The 24122-nt window shown below is 35.9% G+C and overlaps 1 protein-coding gene across 5 annotated transcripts in view; it reads right to left on the minus strand.

The window, feature by feature from the left end:
- The window catches only part of PTPN4 (protein tyrosine phosphatase non-receptor type 4), a 98663-nt gene that overhangs the window by 38075 nt on the left and 36466 nt on the right, over window positions 1–24122 (minus strand). For all 5 annotated transcript variants that reach the window (XM_060774226.2, XM_067473526.1, XM_067473547.1 and 2 more), the window contains 8 exons: window positions 21934–22054; window positions 21396–21483; window positions 20401–20489; window positions 14467–14530; window positions 12237–12409; window positions 11732–11800; window positions 7381–7515; window positions 2284–2442 (listed from right to left, as the gene is read on the minus strand). In XM_060774226.2, the coding sequence (XP_060630209.2) occupies window positions 2284–2442; window positions 7381–7515; window positions 11732–11800; window positions 12237–12409; window positions 14467–14530; window positions 20401–20489; window positions 21396–21483; window positions 21934–22054 (898 nt within the window). The remainder of the gene's footprint in view (window positions 1–2283; window positions 2443–7380; window positions 7516–11731; window positions 11801–12236; window positions 12410–14466; window positions 14531–20400; window positions 20490–21395; window positions 21484–21933; window positions 22055–24122) is intronic.

A 24122-nucleotide genomic window follows, 5' to 3' on the forward strand; every position in this document is an offset into this window, starting at 1 on the left:
ATACAAAGGTAAATTCCTGTTTGGAATTGCCCTCCACATGGGTCTGTCCTTAAAGATAATACAGCTGGATTTCTGATGGGCACACCAATCAGAAACTTTAAGACACTGGCTTAAAAGAACTGTAGTAGTTGTCAATTTGCTTCTTGTCTGAATTCAAGGTACTCATGATGACATTTACATAAAGCCCTAAATGAAACTGTATTCGATGCAAATATTTAAACAAAACAATGATTGAAAACTAGTTTTAAATTACACATTAGAAACGATTAGGACCCATGACAAAATGCCGCAGTGCTCTTGTCCAGAGTTCCAGCAAGCAGACTGAAATTGAATTTTTACTTATACTGAGGATTAAACCACCACAGAAATTGATGGTAGGGGCTGCAAAAATGACATGGAGTAAGTATAGCCTCTATGTGGGCCACTCCAATACATGTTTACATGAAGACAATGAATTTTGTTAACACTAAAAGTCAGGAACGGAATCAAAGATGACACATTTAGTTCTCTTAGAAATACTGAACAGCTGTGTATGGCAGAGAAGGATTTTGCTCTAAAAGCTTATCTCTCCAATTTTCTAGAAAGTGAATTGCAAGATTCATATTTTACCATGAGTTTAAACAGGAATAATCCACCTCACTGTTATTTTACTTTTAAAAAATATTTACCCTTGTTCTAATCCAAACGTACTACAAGCAACCTCTATCAAGTGACTTCAGTGAGGCACAAGCTGAAAGTTGCCCTAATTTCCACCAGTAACTTGATATGTCCATGGGCCATCTGGTCAGTAGCTTATTGAAGTAGATAATTAATTTACAACATATAACTTCACCAGTAGACCTAAAAACCTAAGGGCTGTTCATTTAGTCACACTGTAAAACTGTCACTTTCTATATAGCTTTTAAAGCACAATGTTTTCCTGTTAGAGGTGATAACTGTGCTGCAATCGAATTAGTGACAAACATTTCAAATTAACATTTCTCTGAATTCACCTTTTTCATGACACAACAAAGTCTGTGAATCAACACAATTAATTCAGTACATTTCTCATGGGTGTCCTTCACGTTTTCAGGGATTACTAAAATTAGTTAAGAATTCTTGTAGTTAAATGTGTGGTCTGCTCAATTCCAGGAAATAAGACATTTGATTTATATATAACATACACAAGATAACATCTATATTCAGGTTATATCTTCTTATAAAAATGAATATAAGGAATAAGTAGTAGTACAATAAATATCTATAGAAAGCTATGCAATTATCATTGTTATTATTATATTTATTTATGCCCTGCTTTATCTCTTCTGTAGGAGACTCAAAGCGGCTTAACATAAAAGCATCAGTGTACAATTTAAAATATAAATTATGCAAACATTAAAACAGGATTAAATATAAACAATATTAAAATTTCCCAGTTATAAGCCATTAAAACATATTCAAAGTTAAAAACCACAGCACCCCCTGACTACTAAAAAGATTTTAGCTTGCTACCGGAAGGACAGCAGGGAGGGAGCCATTCTGGCTTCCATAGGCAGGGAGTTCCAGAGTCTAGGGGCAGCCACCAAGAAGGACCTCTCTCTCGTTTCTCCCAACCATCATCCCATTCCACACAGAAAACAAGGTCCTAAGTGTGTCCAGCAGCATGAGTAGGGCAAGACACTACCTGGGACAGAACCATGGCTGTCATTGAGGTCATGAAGTTCTGAGCCACTTTCGACAGGGCAGTCTCAGCATGAACGTTGAAGTCTCTCAGGACTATGAGCTGCTGAGACTCCACTGTCAACTCCAAGACCACCCTGACTAGCTCAAGAAGGGAGACTGCTGAACAGCAGGGTAGGTGGTATAGCAACAGTATCCCTATTATGTTCTCGTTACCCACCTTTAGGTAAATACTCAAACACTATTGTCTGTGGAATGGGGAACCTGGTCAGGGGGATGGAATCACAACAGACCACTGCAACTTCAACTCCCTAACCTCCAGGCCTGTCTGCTGCTGCACAGACCTCAGAGAGATTAGCTCCCCCCCCCCCCCCCGCACCAAGTCTCATCCAGTCACTCTCCTGCCCTGTATGACTCCAATGGCTATTGTTACTCACAATGAAAACTAGATCTACTGGATCTAGTTATCAACTCACTACCTGAGCAATAATTTCATGGGTCTAATTCTAGCTGTGACTAACCAAGGAGATTCAGATTGTTGATTATGCCAGGGAAATTTACATTTTTTCAAGGAGAAATCTTGAAATACCTATAAAATAAAAGCCACAAAAAAACAAAACTTACGGTGATGATTCTAGAATGATACTGTTGGCCTGTGTGGAAGAAGGAGATCGATGATTTGCAAAAACTTCACTTGGTGAAGGATGGACAACATGGTCCACTAGATGTCCAACGGAAGATGGCCGTAAACGGTTTCCTTCTTGAGTAAAAGTAGAGTTGCGGCTAAGAAGGGAATTAATAGAAGTTCAGTAATGGGAAGATATTATGTTAGTAAAGATGTACAATTTTCACTCTGTATTAAAAAATGTAAAGGCTCTAGTTAATTTGATCATTTCTACTATTCAACACCAGTTAAGAGAATTCCTATATGAACTAGTCAAAAAATAACCAGGAATTTGCTATAGTTTCAAAAGCCAAATAGTATTTTAACCACTGAAGGAAATCACTATATTTGAAATACATCCAAGGGCATAGCACAATTTCTACTAGCTATATTGTCCCCAAGTTCATGTAATAGCATCTAGCATATGATAGGTATAGCAATGCTGTGTTAGAAATAATTTCACAAACAACATAATAAATGCAGAAAGAGATAATCATCATTTACCCCTAATGGAAGATTTCTGTGAACCAGACACAAACTGGGGAAGAAATAAAAATTCTACTAAGGCTCAGAAGTCCAAAGTGCCCTGGCTCAGGGCCCAACCCCCATGATGAAGAAAATAATAATAGCAATAAACAACAGATCATGCATGGGTTATAGAAATTTCCTTTCCTTACATTTATTGTTCAAATCTTGTAAGAGCCAATTAGAAGCACCACTAGAGCAATCCTGAAGGCCATTCTCTAGAGTACATAGTGTGCTTGTGCAGTTAAATTAGGACCAAATAACACTGACAGATAAAAAAGCCATTCTTATACTAGGAATGCTGCAAGTCAGCCTGCCTCAGGGGAGTGTGCTTGCTTTATCAATGTTTAACATCTACACAAATGACCAGCCACTGCCAGAAGGGACAGAGCCTCATCTATGTTGATGATTGTGCCATCACCGCTTAAGCAGGGAGCTTAAATGGATGAACAGGAGCTTTATGAAGCTTTAGGTGCTCTTACTGCTTATTACAGGGAAAACCAGCTGATATCTAATCCATCTAAAATGCAGACATGTGTTTTTCATCTTAAGAACAGACAAGCATCTCAAGTTCTGAGGATTACCTGGGAAGGAATCCCACTGGAGCATTGCAGCACACCAAAATACCTGGGAATTACTCTGGATTGTGCTCTGACTTATAATATCAAGCAAAAGTGGGTGCTAGAAATAGTATTATACGAAAGCTGACTGGCACAATTTGAGGACCACAACCAGACACAGTGAAGACATCTGCCTTTGTGCTTTGCTACTCTGCTGCTGAGAACGCATGCCAATTGTGGAATACATCTCACCATGTTAAAACAGTGGATGTGGTTCTTAATGAGACATGCCGGATTATCACAGGATGTCTACATCCAACACCACTGAAGAACTTATACTGTTTAGCTGGTATTGCATCACCTGACACCCACTGGGAAATAGCAGCTGTAATGAAAGGACCAAGGTATTGACATATCTGATTCATCTTCTGTTTGGATATCAGCCAGGATGCCAATGCCTTAAATCAAGAAATAGTTTTCTAAGATCTACAGAGACACTCACAGAACACCTCAGCAAGTGAGAGTCCAAAAGTGGCAGCAAAAATCCGGAACCTCAATCAGTAAGTCAAATGAGAGACTCCCTCCTGTGCACACAGAAGACTGGGCGACTTGGAAGGCACTGAACAGGCTCCACTTTGGCACCATGAGATGCAGAGCTAACCTTTAGAAATTGAGCTACAAAGTGGAGTCCACGACATGCGAGTGTGGAGAAGAGCAAGCCACAGACCACCTACTACAATGCAACCTGAGCCCTGCCACATGCACAGTGGAGGACCTTCTCATAGCAACACCAGTGGCCAGCTTCTGGTGAAAGGACATTTAGTATAATGCCAAGTTTAACTTTATTTGTGTCTTTAAATACATTATAACTGTACTCGCAATGCACTTCTGACACGATAAATAAATAAATAACCAGGAATTACAAATGCCAAAGTTCCTTGCACATAAGCAAGAAGAAGTGGACATCTGGCGATAAGGGGAAAGCAAAATATCACAGGCAGTGGGAATAAGAATTGTTTCTTTTTCTAGTAGGATGTGCAGGTCCATGAGTAAGGACTGAACACGTATTATTAAATGAGATTTACAAAAAGTAACCGAAATGAATTCTCAATGCAGTACACATAACCTTACATGTTTTTTTCATGGTGATGAAGACTGTGGCAGAAGCAAAAAGGTTTTTTTTAGCAAGTTAGCATGGATCAATAATATTTGCAGATGATGTACAATGGGGTAAGAATGGTTAAGTCGCCTAGCCATTGTATCCACTAACTTTAAATTTGTAAGAAAATTGACTTTGGGGCTGATTAGTGATTTTTCAATGAAAAAGAATAGAAAAAATGAAGGAAAATCAAGACAATAGCACAATCCTGTATAAATCTTCAAAATATTACAAAATAAGCAAACTTCTAGGACTCTCAGGCTGGGTATTATAATTCAGCAAATGTACCAAGAGACAAAAAGGGTTTTTTAAAAAGAGAATATGATCCTTTTTTCCCACTTAGCTCACCACAAAAGAGGGAAGTTGGCTGTAAAAAGGCCAATTGAGTCATAGGAGGAGAAGAGGTCCTCCTTTATGGTGATTTAGTTTAAAAAGGAAGAAAAGTAGTTTGTAGTGCGGACAATAGGCACCTTTGTAGTGAGATTTGAAACACAATCAATGAGTCTCTCACATCCAAAGTAGGCTACAGCATAACCAAGAAATCCAATTCAGAAACCACATTTTAGTCAAGAACAAAATACAGTGACCCTAAAATCATTCTGTGGTGACTTTTGGTAATCAAGTAAAATCACCTCAAAAATGTAACAAGAAAATACGAAAAATATATATTAAGCTTTCAATTTTATATATGATAATTTGGGACTATGTAATGCTGAATACATTGGAAATTATTTCTGAGTAGCCGTGTATAGGATTGTGCTTAGAACGTTTAGCCAAAAAAATGGGGATATCTCTCAAGGTTAGAAATTCAGACATCATAACAGTTAGCTATTGCTTTCACAATATTAAATTTTATTTAATATTCTGCTTTTCTCTCAAATGTGATTCAAAATATTTTATAGCAAAAACCAATCTTAAAAGAATTTTAAATCGACATTCTAGCTTTCCAAACCACTTTTGACATCCAAGCTACCCTGTCCTGGACTATTTATGTATTATTCAATATCCAACTTTTCCCACAAAGCCAAAACTTTATGCTTTCTCCTCCTGTTTTTTGTAATGTGTAAAACTAACAAAATCGTATCTCTTTCATCCTTAGACAAAAGACATTTATGCTTGACTCTCCAAACGCTACCTATTCCAATATGTATTTATCAACTTTATAGCAACAGGCAAACATTGATGGCTCTTTCCATCCTGCCACTCTACAAACATCTTATGATAATGCTGCTGATCTTGTAGCATATACTCAAATGCCTTAGCATAACCATAAAACAAATAAAAACAACTTTTTATCTAGCCTAAGAAAAAAAATAGTTGATTATCCAAATTTTTTAGAGGGAAAGAGACAAACAAGGTCTCACTTAATCTAATCTTTTATATTCTTCACAGGAGATGTATCATAGAATCATAGAGTTGAGACCACACAGGTTATCTAGTTCAACCCCCTGCTATACAAGAAAAGCACAATCAAAGCACCCTGACAGATGGCCATCCAGCCTTCGTTTAAAAGCTTCCAAGGAGAGGCAGAGAGTACCACTTCTTAACAGCTCTTACAGTCAGAAATTTCTTCCAAATGCTCAGGTAGAATCTGCGTATCTTTGCTAATTTACTCCTTGTTGTTTATCCTTACAAACATTTTTGCCTTTTATGTTTGTCAGAGAAGGACAAACATGACCGGCTGGTTAGGCGGGATTGAAAAAACTATTGTGAGAAGGGGCAGGGACATAATGGCTCAACTAAAAAATCTTGGATACTGTCATTCCGGTTGGAATGTGGGAGTGAAACATAGTGGATTGCTCCTCCTGGCCATCCTGAGAATGCCATACTTCTCCAGCAAGCGAGCTGGATCTGGACAGAATGTGGGCAATTCTAGAGATTGAACCTCAGCATCAAGAAGGTAGGGATGAACAGTGGATCTACAATCAATTACAGTTTTTCAACTATTGACAATTATTTCAGTTGCTTCTCAACCCACATCAGTTTTTTAAATTCCTTTATTAGTTGTTGAGATTTAGCCTTACTATGATTTACCTTAGTAGGCAATTGTGGATTGCTTCTTTAGCCCATCTGAGAATTTCCTCAAAAATTCCAACAAATGAACTAGTAAATAATTTCCTTAGAAGAATTATATGACTTGTTCAGAAACAATAATTCATACTGTCTACTGTCACTAGAAACACACATCATTAGCTACTTTTTCTGTACTACATGAAAATAATCTCTTTTCGTCTCCTAGATCTTTGGGCAATTTTCAAATGAAAATTCTATTAATTTTTAATATTTGGATACAACATGATATTTATGGACCACACATTCCACCTCTAGACTAGATGTTCATAAATTAATATTTTAGAAAATAAAGCTAAAATGTAGCTATAATTCTGAATTATTGCTATTTAGAAACCATACTGTATCTATCACCAATACAATTCATTTCACCTGTCTTCCTCCAAACTTCACCTCACAACCATAAGAGTTATTTTAAAACCACCTCGAGTCACCTTCGGGCTGAGAGGGGCGGTATACAAATAAAGTAAACAAACAAACAAATAAATAAATAAATAAAAGGTATGTTTAACATTCAGCAAAGAAAACGAACTACTAAAGAAAAAGGAACTACTGGGCCTTTCCCATTCACAACTCCCAACACAGTTGTAGTAAGAAGGTAGAAAACTAATTTAGGTTCTTGATCCAGTGAAACATATGTTCAGAATCAGTGCTCCTCAGATTGCTTTCTCTCCAAAATAGAGGATCTGAAATCAACTTACTCTAACTATGGAACTACAGAACAATTATTCAGTTTTACTTACTGATTAGGGGTTCCAGGTGGAGAACGTGATGGCAAGCTCTGAGTTTCTAACCGATCATCAGACAATGAATTTCTGCTGACAACCTCCCAATCCATTCCACTTATTAACTTGCGAGCCAGAGGTTTACTTGGAGATCTAAAACAAATGAATATTTAAATATAACTAACAATGAGGTGTATCTGGAAGTTTATAGAAACAGCAAGTGGGAATTAAAACAGAAAGAAAATGAGATTGGCTATCTTTAACACACCTAGAAAAATAGTGCACAACATATGTTATGTACAAGTACAGGCTAATTATCCCATATCCAAAATGCTTGGGATCAGAAGTGTCTTGGATTTTGGGGGATCCTAGGATATGTATTTGGTGCATACATGAACATAATGACACAGAGATGGAACCCAAGTCTAAACACAACATTCACTTATATTTCAGGTACACCTTGCACTCATAACCTGACAGTAATCTTATACTCAATATCATTAACAATGTTGTGCACGAAACAAACTTTGTATACACTGAAGCATCAGAAAGCTAAAGTGTTACCAACTCAGCCGACTGTAAGGACAATTCTGGAGCATTTTGGAATTCCGGGTAAGGGATGTTCCACCCTAAGTGAAATCATTTTTCAGAGCACAGGAAGTATCTCTTATTCACAAGAAAGCAAATCTAAATGCAATTTATGCACAACACTAGATTCACAAAATCAGCAACCTAACTCCAGCCTATATTGTGGCAAGGCTCCCCAAGATTATGTATACCAGCATTCTGTATCACTAAAAACAGATTCAATAAATGTCTGTAACTTTGTATGAGGAGGAAAACTGCTTCTTCAAAGGTACTGTAGTTCAAAACAGGCAAGAAAAAGAAAGGATTACATGTACTTCTTACCTTGCTGAACAACTAACTATGAAACATAATCCATTATTATGACCAGATGCATATATTGGTATTAATATACCCAAGGACTCTCCAGAGAAATCTACTTGTAACTAGAAACTTTACTATGGCATTAAAAATAGAAGCACATGTAAAGGGAAATGTAAAACATTGAAGACTTTTAATTGATTTATCTGAATCATTTCAAGATTATAATTACAATTAATTGATTCATCTGAATGATTTCAAGATTACAATCACTAAACTAACTCACAAATCTACTTCTTTTTTTTTTTTGTCGTGTCAGGAGCGACCTGAGAAACTGCAAGTCGCTTCTGGTGTGAGAGAATTGGCCGTCTGCAAGGGCGTTGCCCAGGGGATGCCTGGATGATTTGATGTTTTATCAACCTTGTGGGAGGCTTCTCTCATGTCCCCGCATGAGGAGCTGGAGCTGATAGAGGGAGCTCATCCGCCTCTCCCTGGATTTGAACCTGCAACCTGTCGGTCTTCAGTCCTGCAGGCACAGGGGTTTAATCCACTGCGCCACCGAGGGCTTCACAAATCTACTAAGAGTACACATATAAAATCATGAGATCTGATTTAAAAGGTGATACTTAAATTTGGCTAGTGATTTTTATTTGTAGCCTTATTAAAAGCCTTAATTCTTAGCTTCTACGAAATTAGGAAGGTAAAACCAACAAGCAAACAAAGATCTATCTATTTTTTGAAAAACACATTGTCTATATGATTGATCACATAAACAGATACATCAAACCAAATATGACATAACTACGCTTATGCCACTTTTTGTACATTTAATGACTTGTGTTTTCTGTTAGAAATAATGCAACTCTTAGAAGCACTCACCTTAATTGGCAACTAGAAAATCTGTAAATATGGTTCTCAGCAGTTACAAAGCAGAGTAGAAGTATTTAACTGTCAAACTACATGTTGAGCATTTGATTATTAACTTTTGTAACCTCAGAGTCCCACCCACCTCACACTTGTTACCGAAACTTCCTGTTCTTTGTGGAAATTTCAAAGAAACTGTTACCACACTGCAATATTTCTTCCAGTATACAAGTCTAGAGTTTCCTCTTTAAATAAGTTTCCATGTGAAAATTACTAATACAAATCTTTATTTCTTTGGTTTTCTTTTACATAGCTTCATGTTATATAGATTTAAATGCTATTCTCTCTCAAATTGATTAGATTATGCAATAAAAATAACAAAGAAAATGGGCAACACAAAGTTCTGCTTGATGTAAATAATAATAATGATAATATAATAAAACTTTATTTGTATTCCGCCTATGTCTCCAAGGGGACTCAAGGCGGATTCCAACATACAACAGCAAACATTCAATGCCTCCATAAAGTAAACAAGTATCAACATTATATTATTACTGGCTTCAAAATTTCAGGGGGGAAAACCATTCTAGATTAATCAATTGTAGGAAGCAGCACAGTAAATTATAAATTACTTTTAACCACAAGAAGTTAAGCTCTGACTCACAGAATAATAGAAAGACTTCCTACATGAAATATCTGACCCAAATCATGAACATTTACTCAAACCCACATTTGATGCACATTTTGCTTTTTCAGATTATGGTCTGGTCGAAAAGATGTTCCCTTGACAATGAACAAACGAACAGAATAAAGGAAACATAATTCTTAGATTTTAAGAACATTACTGTTAATCCTAAATCATCAAACTTGAAAGGCTAAACACTTTAAAAAAGCAAATCATCCAACTCCTTAAGATTGACTTCTTCTAAGTAAACATGCTCAGCATTCCACTGCATACAAAAGAGCCTGATGATGAATGGAAAGATAGACTTTAGTATATTCTGCAAGAACACCAATAATTGTGTGAAAGGAGTCCTGTTGCCACATCTCCTCCATTTTAGCTCCATGCCTTCATTGTGTCTTTAAGATTACATTTTATGCATTTATAACTGCTATGCTGTCAAGTCCTGGCAATCAAAGATGGTGCGCCTGATCATCTATCCTCAACCAAAAAGGAAAAGTATATCTTAATGCTTTAGTATCTTAGTCAAAGGAATCTTTGGGTGTGCAGAAGCCAATTTCAACTACATTCAAATGCAACAAGGGGAAAACCAATGATCTGTTGATCTTTTGTGAGCGTCTATCTACTATCAAAAAACAAACATTAAATGGCTCTTGTTCTCTCCAGGTTTTAGAAATTGGTCTTTAGTAGTCCTTTGGAAAAGCATTTCAGTAGGAACATATTTGTTTCTATTTTTAGACCACATCTCTGCATTCCTACAGGAAGACACTCTACACAAGTCATTCTTAGCAGGTTCTGGACTGGTGCTTAATCATCCCGTGTTCCTGCTTAGGGACATGTCTACTATGGCAAGGGAAAGCTTGCCCTCTGACTCTTGGATTTACCTTGTCTCTGAGGAGTCGTTTCCCCTTCTTTCCTCCATGCATATTAGCAGACCCAAGAGCTCTTGCTTACACACATTCCCTCTGTCTTGCTTTCTCCTGCTTTGCCTCCAATTTCACTTTCTCTGTATACTATTGCTCAGTGCCACTCTCCTTTTTCTCCCTCCGCTCTGGGATAGCCTTTAGTGACCTAACTCTGATTTTGTGTATCACTGCTTTTTAATAAAACTCCTTTCTGGGTTATGCCCCGAGGACTTAAATGTTCTCCCTTCTGATTGCCCTACAAGGATGCTTCACAATTTAGGCCAAAGACCAAAAAGTTATCCACACTGTGCTGCTATTAATTTGGAAACCATGCTAGTTTCTGGGTCAATTCTACTGGATTGACAGTTTGTTCTTCAGAAGCAAGGATTATAGAAAAAGTTCTCCCTAAAACAAAATCAAAAATCTTTATTCATCTGTTGTCCCAGAGAGATGATTTAGCTGAACATTATAGACTACAGCTTGGAATATTAGGTTTAAAGTTTTATTCATTGTTCTTGATCATAAGAAAGTGGAAAATTAGCCTACTGCTAATGGTGAGTAAGATGGCATTTAACCTGCTGTGATAGTGCTAAATTAAATCATATGTTTTTATAGGAACAACGATATTTTACAGATGACACATTTACTTATCACCTAGTAGTGAATTTTGCTACTGGCTTCTAGGAAAGTGATCATTTTGTAGTTGACTTCTCCAGGATGCCACTTTCAAGACTATAGGACTACAAATCCTTCAAATTATCTTCCATCTTTTTTCTTTCTTTCTCATTCATCCCAGTCAACATGCTGTACAGAGACCCTTCAAACACCGTAGATAGTATTATTACAAAAATGAACAGAGAATTATGCACTTCAGATTTCTTATTGTGCACTGGGGAGGGGGGAGTATGGCAGTAAACATGTCCCTACTTCCTTTTCAGGATGTATGACAAATAGGTGCAAAATATACCTGTAAACAAAGAAGAAAAGCAATTATAATAAACTAGGGCACTCATTACACAAATAAATTTCTTACCTGGCAAATACTCTATCCTTATTAGCCTTTTCCTTTCCATACTGTACAGACTGGACCTCTGTTCTCCCACTGAAAATAAATTATAACACTGAGATCATAACGAAAAGGGAATGAGAAAGAACGGAAAATCAAGGTTTAGAAGTGAAATTTATAGCTATTTTTGTTCCAGCAGTGAATGAGTTTCAGGCTGTAGGCTGTAGTTATTTAAAAGAGTTATTATATTAAGTTACAAGCAAATCTTGCCTGAATTGAAAAGAAATAGAAAGGAAAAAAAGAACAATCGGCCTTGTATCCAAATATGATTCAGGTTAGCACCTATAGGCCATATTAATAAGCCCTTCAGGATTCTTTGCTTTTTAATTTAAAAACAGCATTCTGAAAGCTTGAAAAGAATATTAGAGAAGATAATTTTCATAAAGTTCCCAACACCTTCCACCTACTTCTATTCTAATTTTTTTTAAGTTTGAGAAATAAAAGAAAAAGGCAAGTAATAGAGAAATCTTACCAGTACCGGAACTTTGAACCCAAAGTAAAATAATGTGCAAAAAAGTTCTTCTGGGGTGGCAGTGGTCGGTCTAACCGGAAAAAGGTATGATGTTCTACGCAAGCTTTCCATAAATTCTTACAGGCTCGATAATTCACCATGTTGAATCCAAGCAAAGTTTCTCTAGATTCATGCTGAGAGGAACATTTGAGAACGTTAGTATAATTTTAATTTATCAGGGTAGATCATAATTCTTATTAAACATTTCCTTTTTTTGCAACAAGTACAAAGGACTCTCTATGAAGACTCAAGGAAAATCATTTATGGTTTTCTACAGAACAATGATAAGTAGTCTATTTATTTTTGTCCAGGACCTTCTTGCATGAATTGAGTATATATTCACTAAAGCAGATTCAGGAGATCCTATACAGAAGATCAACAGAAATACTTCTATGAATGGCAGCCAAGTTTTGCATGCCTTTAATGTGCTGTCATTTTATGCACCATTAAAACCAGATTAGCGTTTCCTCCACTCATGCCAAGAAGACCTGGCTTAGACTGGATATGGTCTGATGCTTCCAGAAGTAAAAACAATAATAATAAACTCTTGATGACTGTATATACTTTTTGGTCATGTTCATATGACAAAATCATGTTCTGGAAGCATTTATAAGAAAGTCACATCCTTAAAGGGATGACAAACCGTATACCTGCAATCAGGCAAGTGCAAATAATTTGCACAACTCAGTAAATATTATGTAATCTTTGACCTACCAACACATTTTTGACCTACCGATATGTATTTTATTTTCTGAAAGCCCGATAAAACCTGTAAGTGCCAAGTAGTCTTCTAATACTCTTTACTTGCTGCTCAACAGGATGCACAAGTGTGTGTTTCATGCAAGATAAAAGTGTTGCAAACACTCAACCCTTGCTGCCTTCTAAGGTAAAAAAAAAATCTTAAGGTGCTTCCACATTGTTCTTGGGGAGAAAAAATGCAGACCATCTAGGCATATATATACTACTTTCCAACAATTAAACACCTAGGCTTAGGGGCCTTACTTAAGGGTGTAAGACAGACATCCATCTAGACAAATCTCCATGCAGTTTGCTACTTTATAGGGTCTTGAAAGCTGAAATACTAGATAGGCAAGCTAGGAGTGAGGGCTTTTGCTTTCCCCTCATAGCAAATTATTCTGAATTATGCTATGTATATATATATATATATTGCTATGTTACAATTGACATGGATGTTTGACACCAAACAGAGAACATAAGTAAGTAAAGCCCTTGTATCAAAGCACAAAGGTGCTATAACACACTTGTATCACATTACAGAGCTTATTGACGACCAATCCGTCTTAGGGGCTGGACACTGGGTGCAACTTGATTGGTGATACTGAGCAAGATAAGCAAACCATATCATGTTTCCTCTTAAATGCAAAGGTTGTGAACATCCTTAGAGGGTCCCTTATAATGTAATATCAAAGTACAGGCAGTCTGCGAGTTACAGGCCTACTAGTTACATACAACAGAGGTGAAACAACAGGAAATGAGAGGAAATCTACACCTAGGAAGGGAAATTCACTCTTGGAAGAGTTATCATGGGAAAAAGGTGTCCCTACTGAAGCTTTATTACCAATCCTTGTTTCTACAACAAGCTAATTTTTTCAAAGTCCAATTGTCACAGGGACAGAAAGTGAGGTGAAATCTTCTGAACAGGGGCACAAATAGCAAAACAAACATCACAAGGGTGTTAACCTTTCCTTATACTATCCAAAAACTCATACATGCGCACACACGCACACACGGCTGGTGTTACATTTTTTAAAATGTACCTGTTCTGACTTACATCCAAATTCAACTTAAGAACAAACCTACAGAATCTATCTTGTCTGTAACTTGCAGATTGACTGTATTCAGAAGCCACAATTAATGACATTTCTCCTGTTTTTAACTCAGTTAAGTGCTAGCTTTTCACCCACTCTCCCCTCCTTTCTTTGTCCCTGGAGAAGCAAGCAACTATTTCAGTCAAACTTCATCTCTAAACTAAAAATATTTCACCAGAAGGACAATTTCGTAACACAGAGGTTATTCAAATTGAAATACAATACCTGTCCACAGAGAAGTAGGGAATGGAAACACTGGTGAAATTAAATGTTTTTAAGCAGGCATAAAGTTCTTAAACGATAATCTTGCAGAAAAAAATACTTTGGGACATCAGGAAACAAAGGTTAAGGTCAGTACTCACCAATTCTTTTCTAAGCTGAATAAAAAACTGTTTGCACTTAAAAGAAATTTTGATAATCTTCAACCTAAACAGAACAAAAAATCAGAATGCTGTAATGTTTAATCTGTGCATAAATATTTTTAGTATCCAATTTTATGTGCACAAAAAAACTGGCTTGTCTGCCCAGTCCAACAATGCTATGCCCAAGATATACTGCTTTACTCTAGTCTTACAAATAACAGAAAATTATTTGAACAACATAATCAGTCACAAAAAAGTTCTAACTGCAGGTTAATTAAAGCTAATTCTAGCATAATTTAATTCCAGGTCATATGAAAGATTTCATCCTTGTACAGGAGCTCTCATGCTTTTGCACTCACCCAAACACCTCTACTATGGTTTGGAGGACCATTGAGATGTGGCAAAGAGATGTCTACATTCACAAACATGGCTCGGATGTGAGTTAGTAAACTGCTAATAGCTAATGGACACTCACATGGTTGCACATTAACAAATACAAATGAGGAAAGTATCCCCCCCCCTCTTTTTAATGAAAAGTACATTCACCCATTTATTATGCTTTCTCTGTAAAAAATAGAAGAGAAGGCTATAAGTCAGGCACCTAATCGACTCCGAAAGTGTCAAAGAATAATTTCAGATATATGAATTGTCCTCTTGCTCTGTCACTCCACAGGAGCAGAATACTGTCAGAATGAGAATCCTCAAATCACACAATACAAATTCTGGCTAGCAACATAACAGGTTGGTGATGCATTATGCCAATCAAGAAGGTAACTTGCTGACTATACTAGCTTCTATAACATAGTGCCAATAATGTGCTGCTTACACAGTGATTCATAGCTTGAGGCCCTCTTACTCTAAGAATTCTGGAGAGCGAAATCTGTAGTACTGATGAATACAGGGTTGAAACAAGTATCTCCCACATCTTTGTTTACACCTATGACACTCAGACTATAACTCACTGTTTTTGTTTTTTTTAGAAATCTGTGTAATAAAACATAATATTTGTTTTAGTTCTGTGAATGACCAAATATCTATAATTACTTATACTGGAAACACACTGATGATGACTAAGTATGAAGCGGATGGAAATGGCTGCACTGTCAGAAGCAAAATTCTTAGTTTCATGTGAGAAACCGCTACTTATTAGTACAGACCTTTCCACTTGATTACTACAAGCAATTGCTATGCTCCCAAGAAAAATATAACTGCTGGGAGTCAATACATCTGGATGACACAAGCCTGAGAAAAGCTACATTAAATTGACAGTAGCTCAGCAGTGAAGATTGCTATCTTCTATCCTAGTCCCTATCACTAGAATATGAAACAAGGAATGAGCTAAGTGATGAAAGCTGTGCAATTGCGATGGTGATGCACTGCAACTGGTGCTTTTCATATGCAGTTGTCTCCAGGCAACAGGATGATTAGAGGCGGTTGTCACTCTGTCACAATTCTTTTTATGTTTTTATTGTGCTCCTAGGCTGCTAATAAGGATGAGATTCTTACTAGTACAGCTGATACAACTGATGAAGTTAGAGGCACCACCACAGTCTCTGTCTATCTATGCTTCAGGTATAGAAACATGTAAATGTCATAAAGTCCTCATTTCTGGGGAGCACAATCTATGGCCCCCCTGAAAGTCCTGTCAACCAGCCAATTTTCCCCTGCTGATAAACTGTCCTTGATATCCACTGGAGTTTGGTTCCATGATACACACACACCCCATAGATGCCAAAATCCATAGGTGTTCAAGTCCCATTACATATAATGGCATAGCAAATTTTATCCCTTACATAAAATTGTGAATAATTCAAACAAGTACCAGAGAGTGCTTAAGAGTCTGTGAAAAGGTTGCAGGCTACATCAGCATAGTCACAGTGTGTGGCAATATCAAGATTTGCTTTTCGGAATTAAAAAAATTGTATTTTCAAGCTGTGGTTGGTTGAATTCATTGATGCAGAATTCCTGGATATGGGAGGGGAGGACAACTGTATTGTTTTTCACAATGTTAATGGCAATACAGAAGCAGGCATCTGACCTTGTCTGAGGAGAGTAAGAGGTTAAGCCTTCTCTTTTGCTCCCTACCAAGAATTCTAAACGAGCAATCAATTCAGAGTTACTTGGCAGGGAAGAAGCCAAGCCTGATATGTAAATAGATCTAGTTTCCTATATCAACATTATTAAACTTGAAGAAAATAAAGTGTAATTCAACAAAGTTTGCTAGGATTTTTGACAGGAGTGCAGTTATGTTACTAACTATCAGCTAGTATTATCAAGGAGTTAAATGCCTGGTCAGATCAGAAGTTGCTTCAGTCTTTATGTGTGGCCAGGGAGAGAAATGGATTAGACCGCATTATACATGTAATAACATGGAATCCTTGTATCACTTTGCATAAACATTAGATTAAAAAGTAGGCCAAACCAATCTAATCTGGAAGAATTTTACAACCTCCCAAGGAGAAACTGTATTACCACATTGTTCTGTGCATAATAGCAACATGAAAAACATTTAGTACTATTTGCAACACCAATTAAATAAAATGACTGAATTTTACAAGGAACAAGCTCTTCCAAACTGAATTATACTACATAAAAACTGATGTTTATAAAGTATAATAAAAGTAATTATGGCCTACAAATAAAGCTGGAAATCTGACATTGATGTATATAAAAAGAAAAATAATGTCAATGCATTATCACTTCAGCAGAAGTAACAATTGCAAATATTTAATACAGGATGCTAAAACAGGAATATCAAAATAACCATGCAGCTAGAAGAATCCAAGATGGAAACATTTATTTTTTCTTTCATTTCCTTATTACATCCCTACACACCATCATTTGCTTCCAATTCACAAATAAACATCCTCTATCTAAACAATCTTGCAGCATTCATGATTTGAATCAAAAGTACGGGAGAATGCTATTTATAACCATAATCTAGATTGCCCACTCTTCTTCAGATATCCCAGGATTATACTACTACCTCCCACAACCAAAGAACACCTGAAATACTACTAAATAAAATTCTTTTTCTAAACCTCAAATCTACATTTCAGAAAAAGTCTGCAGCCAACTATTTAGGTCTCATGTGTACAAATGTATCAGTGTACCTAATCTGAATGCATTTTATGTTCTCTTTACTTATGCATTCATCTCTCTTCCTATGTCTCTTTCTTCAGTGCAAGGACTTATGTTGTTATTTTGTAAAATGAACACAGCACTGCTGCCATATAAACAATATTACATCAGCAACGTATCTGCAGATCCACTCTATCAAATGAAATTGCTTGCATGGGTGTAACTGGAATGATGTATGCTAGTACTGCTTAATACTTCAGACATGTGCTTTTCAGTCCATGTTAGTTCACGGGAAATATTGTGCAAGGAAGATTTTGAAGGGTATATACTTCTGGACACCCCCCCCCCCCAATTAAAAAAGTCTGCAACATGCCAGCCATAAGGAATTGGAAATTAGGTGCATTCACCACGATATATCACACACATCTTATCATATCAGTCTAAAATTAATAATAAAACTAAATTGTTAAGGTTTAGAATTAAAGTCAATGAATGCATATTAAAAGTCTCGCAATAAAGACACACATATAAAAGTTGGGGCTTTAGAAACAGGCTGCAGGACAAATAATGATTTCCAAAATTCCAGATGAGGAACTCTGGTTTTCCTTCTTTGTAGTTCTGAATCTCTATGAGAAAAATGTCAGAACTGAAACTGGCGGAGACAGAGTAAGGAATAACCAGTATTGTCTGACTCATGTCCATTCTCAAAGACACTTTCTCTTACTTTTGAAAAGCAGGTATTGCCTTAATATTTAATTCTGACAGTCCTAACAACCAACTTTTTACTTCCTTCTGAGATCATGAACCATGCCATGCTTAATCCCTTGTCAAAGCGATAGAGTATACTTGTGCAGTAGGCATAAACAGGTAACAGGCTTATCCTACCTACTGCCAAAAATGGAACAATTGATAGTTTAGTTACCAAATTCACTGCATTTCAACAGAAGGTACTGAACTGTTTGTTTTTTTCTTATTAGTATTTTAAAACACATAATGTCAACCTAGGCTTAAGAAACACATGACTTAAAATCTAAATCTATCTCCAAAACTCTGAATCCTATTAAGATCCAGAACAGGCAAAGTGTCATCATCTCCTAAACCAACCTACATCAGTCTAACGTATATAGCTAAACCAAGAGAGTTGTGCATATAAAGTCTATAAAGTCTATAACAAGTTCATTTCCAGACCCAATTAACAAAGCTTTTACAATTTAGGACCAGGATATCAGAAGTATCATCTATATCTCCATGTATGCCTAACTTTTTTTTTTGAAATCCTAATGAATACTCCTCATCCTATGAGATGTGAGGCGAGGGGAAGCTTCCAGAGACAGAAATTCAGTTGTGCCTTGGCTTTCAAATAATGTAGAAAGGATCTTTCTGACACCTCATGTGTTTATTTCAATTTTTCTGGTGTGTTTAATCATTTATTATAACATCATCTCTATAGTATACAGATTGAGCATCCTTTATCTAAAATGCTTGGGACCAAGCATGTTCCTAATATCTGAACCGTTTTGGTATTTTGCAATACATGCTTATACATAATGAGACTCAGGCCTAATCACAAAATGCACTGATGTTTCATATACACCTTACACACGTAGTCTGAAAATAATTTTACACACAACTTTTTAATAATTTTGTACATGAAGCTATGTTTGTATATACATAACTATAAGAAAGCAAAGGTGCTACATTTTCTGGATAATTTTGGAGTTATTTTATTTTAGAAAATAAGTAATCAATCTATCTTTGAATGATTAGAACAACTTTAAATGCAAACAGATGGGGAATTCAGCAACTGATTCAATGGAGATTTGGGTTGCCACCAAAATAATTAGGCTGAAATTGCTCGATGTATATAGTATATTTTCACATGGCCCTTTGGATCCATGTGATGGGAACAACATGACTAACAATGCTGGGAATCCTGTTGAGGAACTGCTCTAGCATAAAATCACTGCATAAGCAGTTGCACTTTCTCTGGTGCTGTTCTGTTGCAGTCAATTATTCCACAAGTGCACACAGAATCCTCTCGCACATTTTCAACCTGGTGGGTGGGAAGCTATTTGACAATTGCACAATGGGAGATCTCAAAACTATAGTGCCCGTTATACAATCAGTTGCACAACTGTGGGATCCAATGTAATTACACTGGAGTATATTTAAAAGTTGCTAAAGTACACAGAATTCCCAAGACCTAGCTGACTTCCTAACCAATGAAGCCACAGACTAGTTTTGCTTCCAAACTTGGTGCCATTTTGAGTTCTATCTAAAATATGCAGTGTTTGCTCTGTTGTAATTTTTATCAATTAAATGAATAGATACACAGAGCCTGGTCTTTTTTGAAGGACGGTTGCTGCTTTTGCCTTTTGAATTACCTTCACCCCCAGCTATGGTTCAGGAAAAGCCAATGATATTCAGAAGTAACTCTGGGGGCTGCAACAGGAAATGGTGGCTGGGAAAGATCTGCTGCATGTGCAGGTTTCTGCACGTTACTCTTTGGATCTAACTATCTATATGTATATATTTGTTCATTTTTATTCCAACAACATTATAATCACAGAACTAACGGACATATATATTTAATAAATATATATAGAGAGAGTGGACAGCATTAATCTAATTTAATAATAGATTAAGCTTTTGAAAATTCTGTATAATAATACTACAGGAGCTATGTTGTATATTTGTAAGGTTTGACAGAAAATTGTATATGCCATTTCCAGTAATGGAAAAAATACACTTTTAAAGTATCTGATTAGATCTGATGTTTACTTTTTTAATGATGCTATTCAGTACAAAATATGTATGTAGTATGCAAACCATTTTTCTTATAAATATTCTTACCATGGGAAGGTGTTAATTCGTACCCTATTCTTATAAATTAATATGCCTCCAGACATTACTCCAATCATAATTTCATTGTTACTTTGATCCTGCAAAAAAGGAGGGGAAAGATCAATGTTTCTGCATCCTCTGATTTCCTATGAATGTTGAACTTGCAACGTTCTTAAACCTTAACTGAATTACCACTCTACTGGAAAATCTGATGATTGCTACGCATCCCACCATGCACCAAAATTCACAAACACAACATTTTACATACATTTATTAATTGATTGGCTGATTTATATCCCATGTTTCTCCCACTACAGGACCCAAAACTGTTTATACCATAGGTTAAAATAAATCGCTAAAATAATCTATAACACAAAAAATACAAATGCATTACACAATCCAAATAAAGCCCTTTACAAAGTTAAAGGCATATCATTATTTAAAACAGTACATTGTTGCACACCTTTCCCAACTACTTAAAAGCTGAAGTCTTGTTTACATAAAGTCTTTATCAACAAATAATAAAATGTGAAAGAACAGAGAAAATCAAGTCTGCCTTTTATAGTGCACAGAGTATGCAAAAACCTCATCTTTTCATCCCTCATTCTATTTGGTTTATAGGCTTATTCTAAACTGGATTTTAAAATCTTTTTAATATCTTTAAAAGAAGTTTTCAGCTTTATAGGTCACATTATGTCCTTCCATAAAAATAAAGAATGAACATTGTTTTCCAATGACATTATTTATGGAAAACAGGTAGCTTGAAATTTTATTTTCATTTCACTCATTAATACAGTGCAGCATAAAAATATCCTGTACTGTACTAATTAGTAAAATGAAAATAAAAAAAATAATGAATTGCTAACTGAAATTCACTCATTTAGCTAAGACAAGAAAAATTCCTGGACACAAAGTTCATAGAAGGTCAAAACTACAAATACTACAAATATTTTGGACAATACTACAAATATTTTGGAAGCTATGAATGATCCATTCATACTTACCCGTGCATAGTGCAATTCAACTCCATAGAGTTCTAAGGTTCGAGCTGTGCTGAGATAACTAAATTCTGATTCAGCTGGAGATAAACCTCTAAAAAGATTTTTAAAATGGCAGAACATGAAATCATTCAAAATACTTATAACATAGTCTAAATCTTTATGCTTTCCACACAAATACATGGAATTGGGAAATGACAACAATTTATTAAAGTTTTATTTTGGCTATCCAATCAGCCTTTCCATAAAAAAGACTTGCTCTAGGTAGATCTGAAAACTCAAGGTACACTGCAAGTAATTTCATTGTTGTAAAATGTGATCACTAAAGTTTACTGTACTTTCATGAATTTCATTAACAGCAAGAGCTATATGTCAGGACATTAATCCCTAACCAATATTAGTGTTCTTCCACCCACCGTCTCCCTGAGTCAAATACCTGTAAACTCTTAAGTGGGTTATTTATTTGCAGTAAGTTGTTTGGATAGCTACTTTCAATTTGTGAACATGGAATTAGTCATGCAGTTCTTTTGAATGCAATGCTTACATATGCTGCTGATGTAGTTTGGATACTTCTTTTTCAAAGTCTTGAGGTTGACCGGGGATGAAAGTGTAGTCTGAGAGGTAGCCTGGGAAGTTCTCTGAAAAATTGTAGTCTCCCAGTTCAGCTAAAAGTTAAAGAAGCTATTTAACAACAGCCACATTTCAACACTTTGCAAATATCTGAAACAAAATATCAAAACATTTATTCCCTCAAATGTTTTTACAACTGTACATAATTACTTAATAATGGTTTGAACTGCTTCTAGAAATGTAAGTCTAAATTCAACGTCCTACAGGCAGATTTTAGGAATGTACTTCTCCTTCTCTTTTTCTCTCCGTCCCTTTGGAAGGTCAGAAAAAAATAGCTTGAATTGAGTTCTCAGTCTTTATAAACAGTTTTAGAGGTATACACAAGAGTGGAGCAGAAATCAATTCCCTGTTCTGTTGGATTCTGAAATTTTGCTGATGGAAGTCTATTGATGAATACCACCATAAGGATGCAAGAATACATAATTCAAGAGACATTCTAAGTTAGTTGAAATCAACTCCCTACTGATTTCCATCACCACAAATGTTTATATAAAATTATAACATCAATGTCCTGTATTTTAGTGTCTTCAACTATATTGTCTTATTTCGGACCTTGGGTGTTCTCTCGCATGAAGGTTTCAAGTCACTTAAGCAAATCTATGTCAGATATTTTTGCAGGTCTGCAATCCATAACAGTTATCTATGTACAAATACACCATGTACACAAATGGAGCTTTCTCTGAAGTATGGTAACTCTCACTCTCAGAGGGATAACCTGCAGTCGGAGTTACAAAGCCATTTGCCTGCTCTACAGAACATGTCATAGAAATCTTGAGCAGTAAGAACAGTGCTCCTGATTCCATTTTAATTTTTAGACTGAAATGCAAGTGATTTACCTCTAATTAGATACCTTATTTGTTTGATATTGACAACTCTTTAAAATGTGAGGAAACATATTCTTTACATCAAATAAGTTACGTTGAATACAATGCTGAGTATAGCCTACATACCCAAAGAACACCAGATTTCATCTTTGAAGTTTAAAAAGTCAGCCCTGGTTAGTATTTGGTTAGGAGAACACAAAAAATACCAGGTGCTGCAGGCTGTATTTCAGTGGAAGAATCTGGTAAGACAATATCCGAGTACTCCTTAGCTAAGAAAACCCTATGAAAATCATGAGGTCACCATAAGTTGATAGGTGACTTGAAGACATATACACACACCATGTTGAGAAAGAGAACATAGTAGCTTCCCAGTTTTCAGATAGTTACATGCAAATTCTTGCTAAACACTGGAAATCTTTGCCAATTTCAGCTGTACAAATATAGTTTGGCAAAACAAGGAAGGATCTCACACTAAAGCTCCCACAAAATGCTCAAAGGTAAAAATATAAATTACTTTTTAAAGCAAAGTGCATGTTCATGTTTAGTTTTCTTTTGAATGAGAACAAAAAAAGGGTCAAACAGCTCCAAGAGTTTGCTAAACTGTCAGTCTGCAGCAACAGTTGAAGAAACTGTTGATTTGATAGAAACAGTGTAGCATCCCATAGTAGTAATAATTCAATTGAGATTAATCTAAATATGCAAAGTACTGCAAACAAATGTAATGGAAAATTCAGACAATTCTTAAAGAATCAGCCAGGTTTGTTTTGATGACTAATAATCCTGGCAACATGTATTTATTTCTATAGCTCAATCAATCAACAGATAAAAAGAAACAAAGAAAAGGCCACAGTGGAAGAACTAATAGAAAATACAATATTATATGACATTTTAATTCCAATTGATATAGTTAACAATAAAGTACAGGCTTCTGCCTCAGAATCAGTGAAAGAAAGTAGGCTAAAGAACCCTAAAAGGTTTTTAAAATTGTGACCAAGGAGAAAAAAAACCAGGGGAGAAAAAAAAGAAGGAAAGGAAAATGTTTTGAAAAAGTGAAACAATGTAAACACATGACATTGATAGAGAAGGGATATGTGGGTGTATGTAGTTTTAAAAATGGTAACTCGGGTATTATCAGAGTTCTCAACTGCTATTATCCTAGCTTAGATACTTCAAATCTCTCCTGCACATTGCAGGTGAGTCTCCCTTATCCAGAAATATGATATCTGAAGTATTTCAGAACCCTATGTTTTGCTACCAGCTGCCTGTTTCTGCCTTTTGG

This window comes from Anolis sagrei, chromosome 1 (assembly GCF_037176765.1).
Source record: "Anolis sagrei isolate rAnoSag1 chromosome 1, rAnoSag1.mat, whole genome shotgun sequence".
Classification (NCBI taxonomy): Eukaryota; Metazoa; Chordata; class Lepidosauria; order Squamata; family Dactyloidae; genus Anolis; species Anolis sagrei.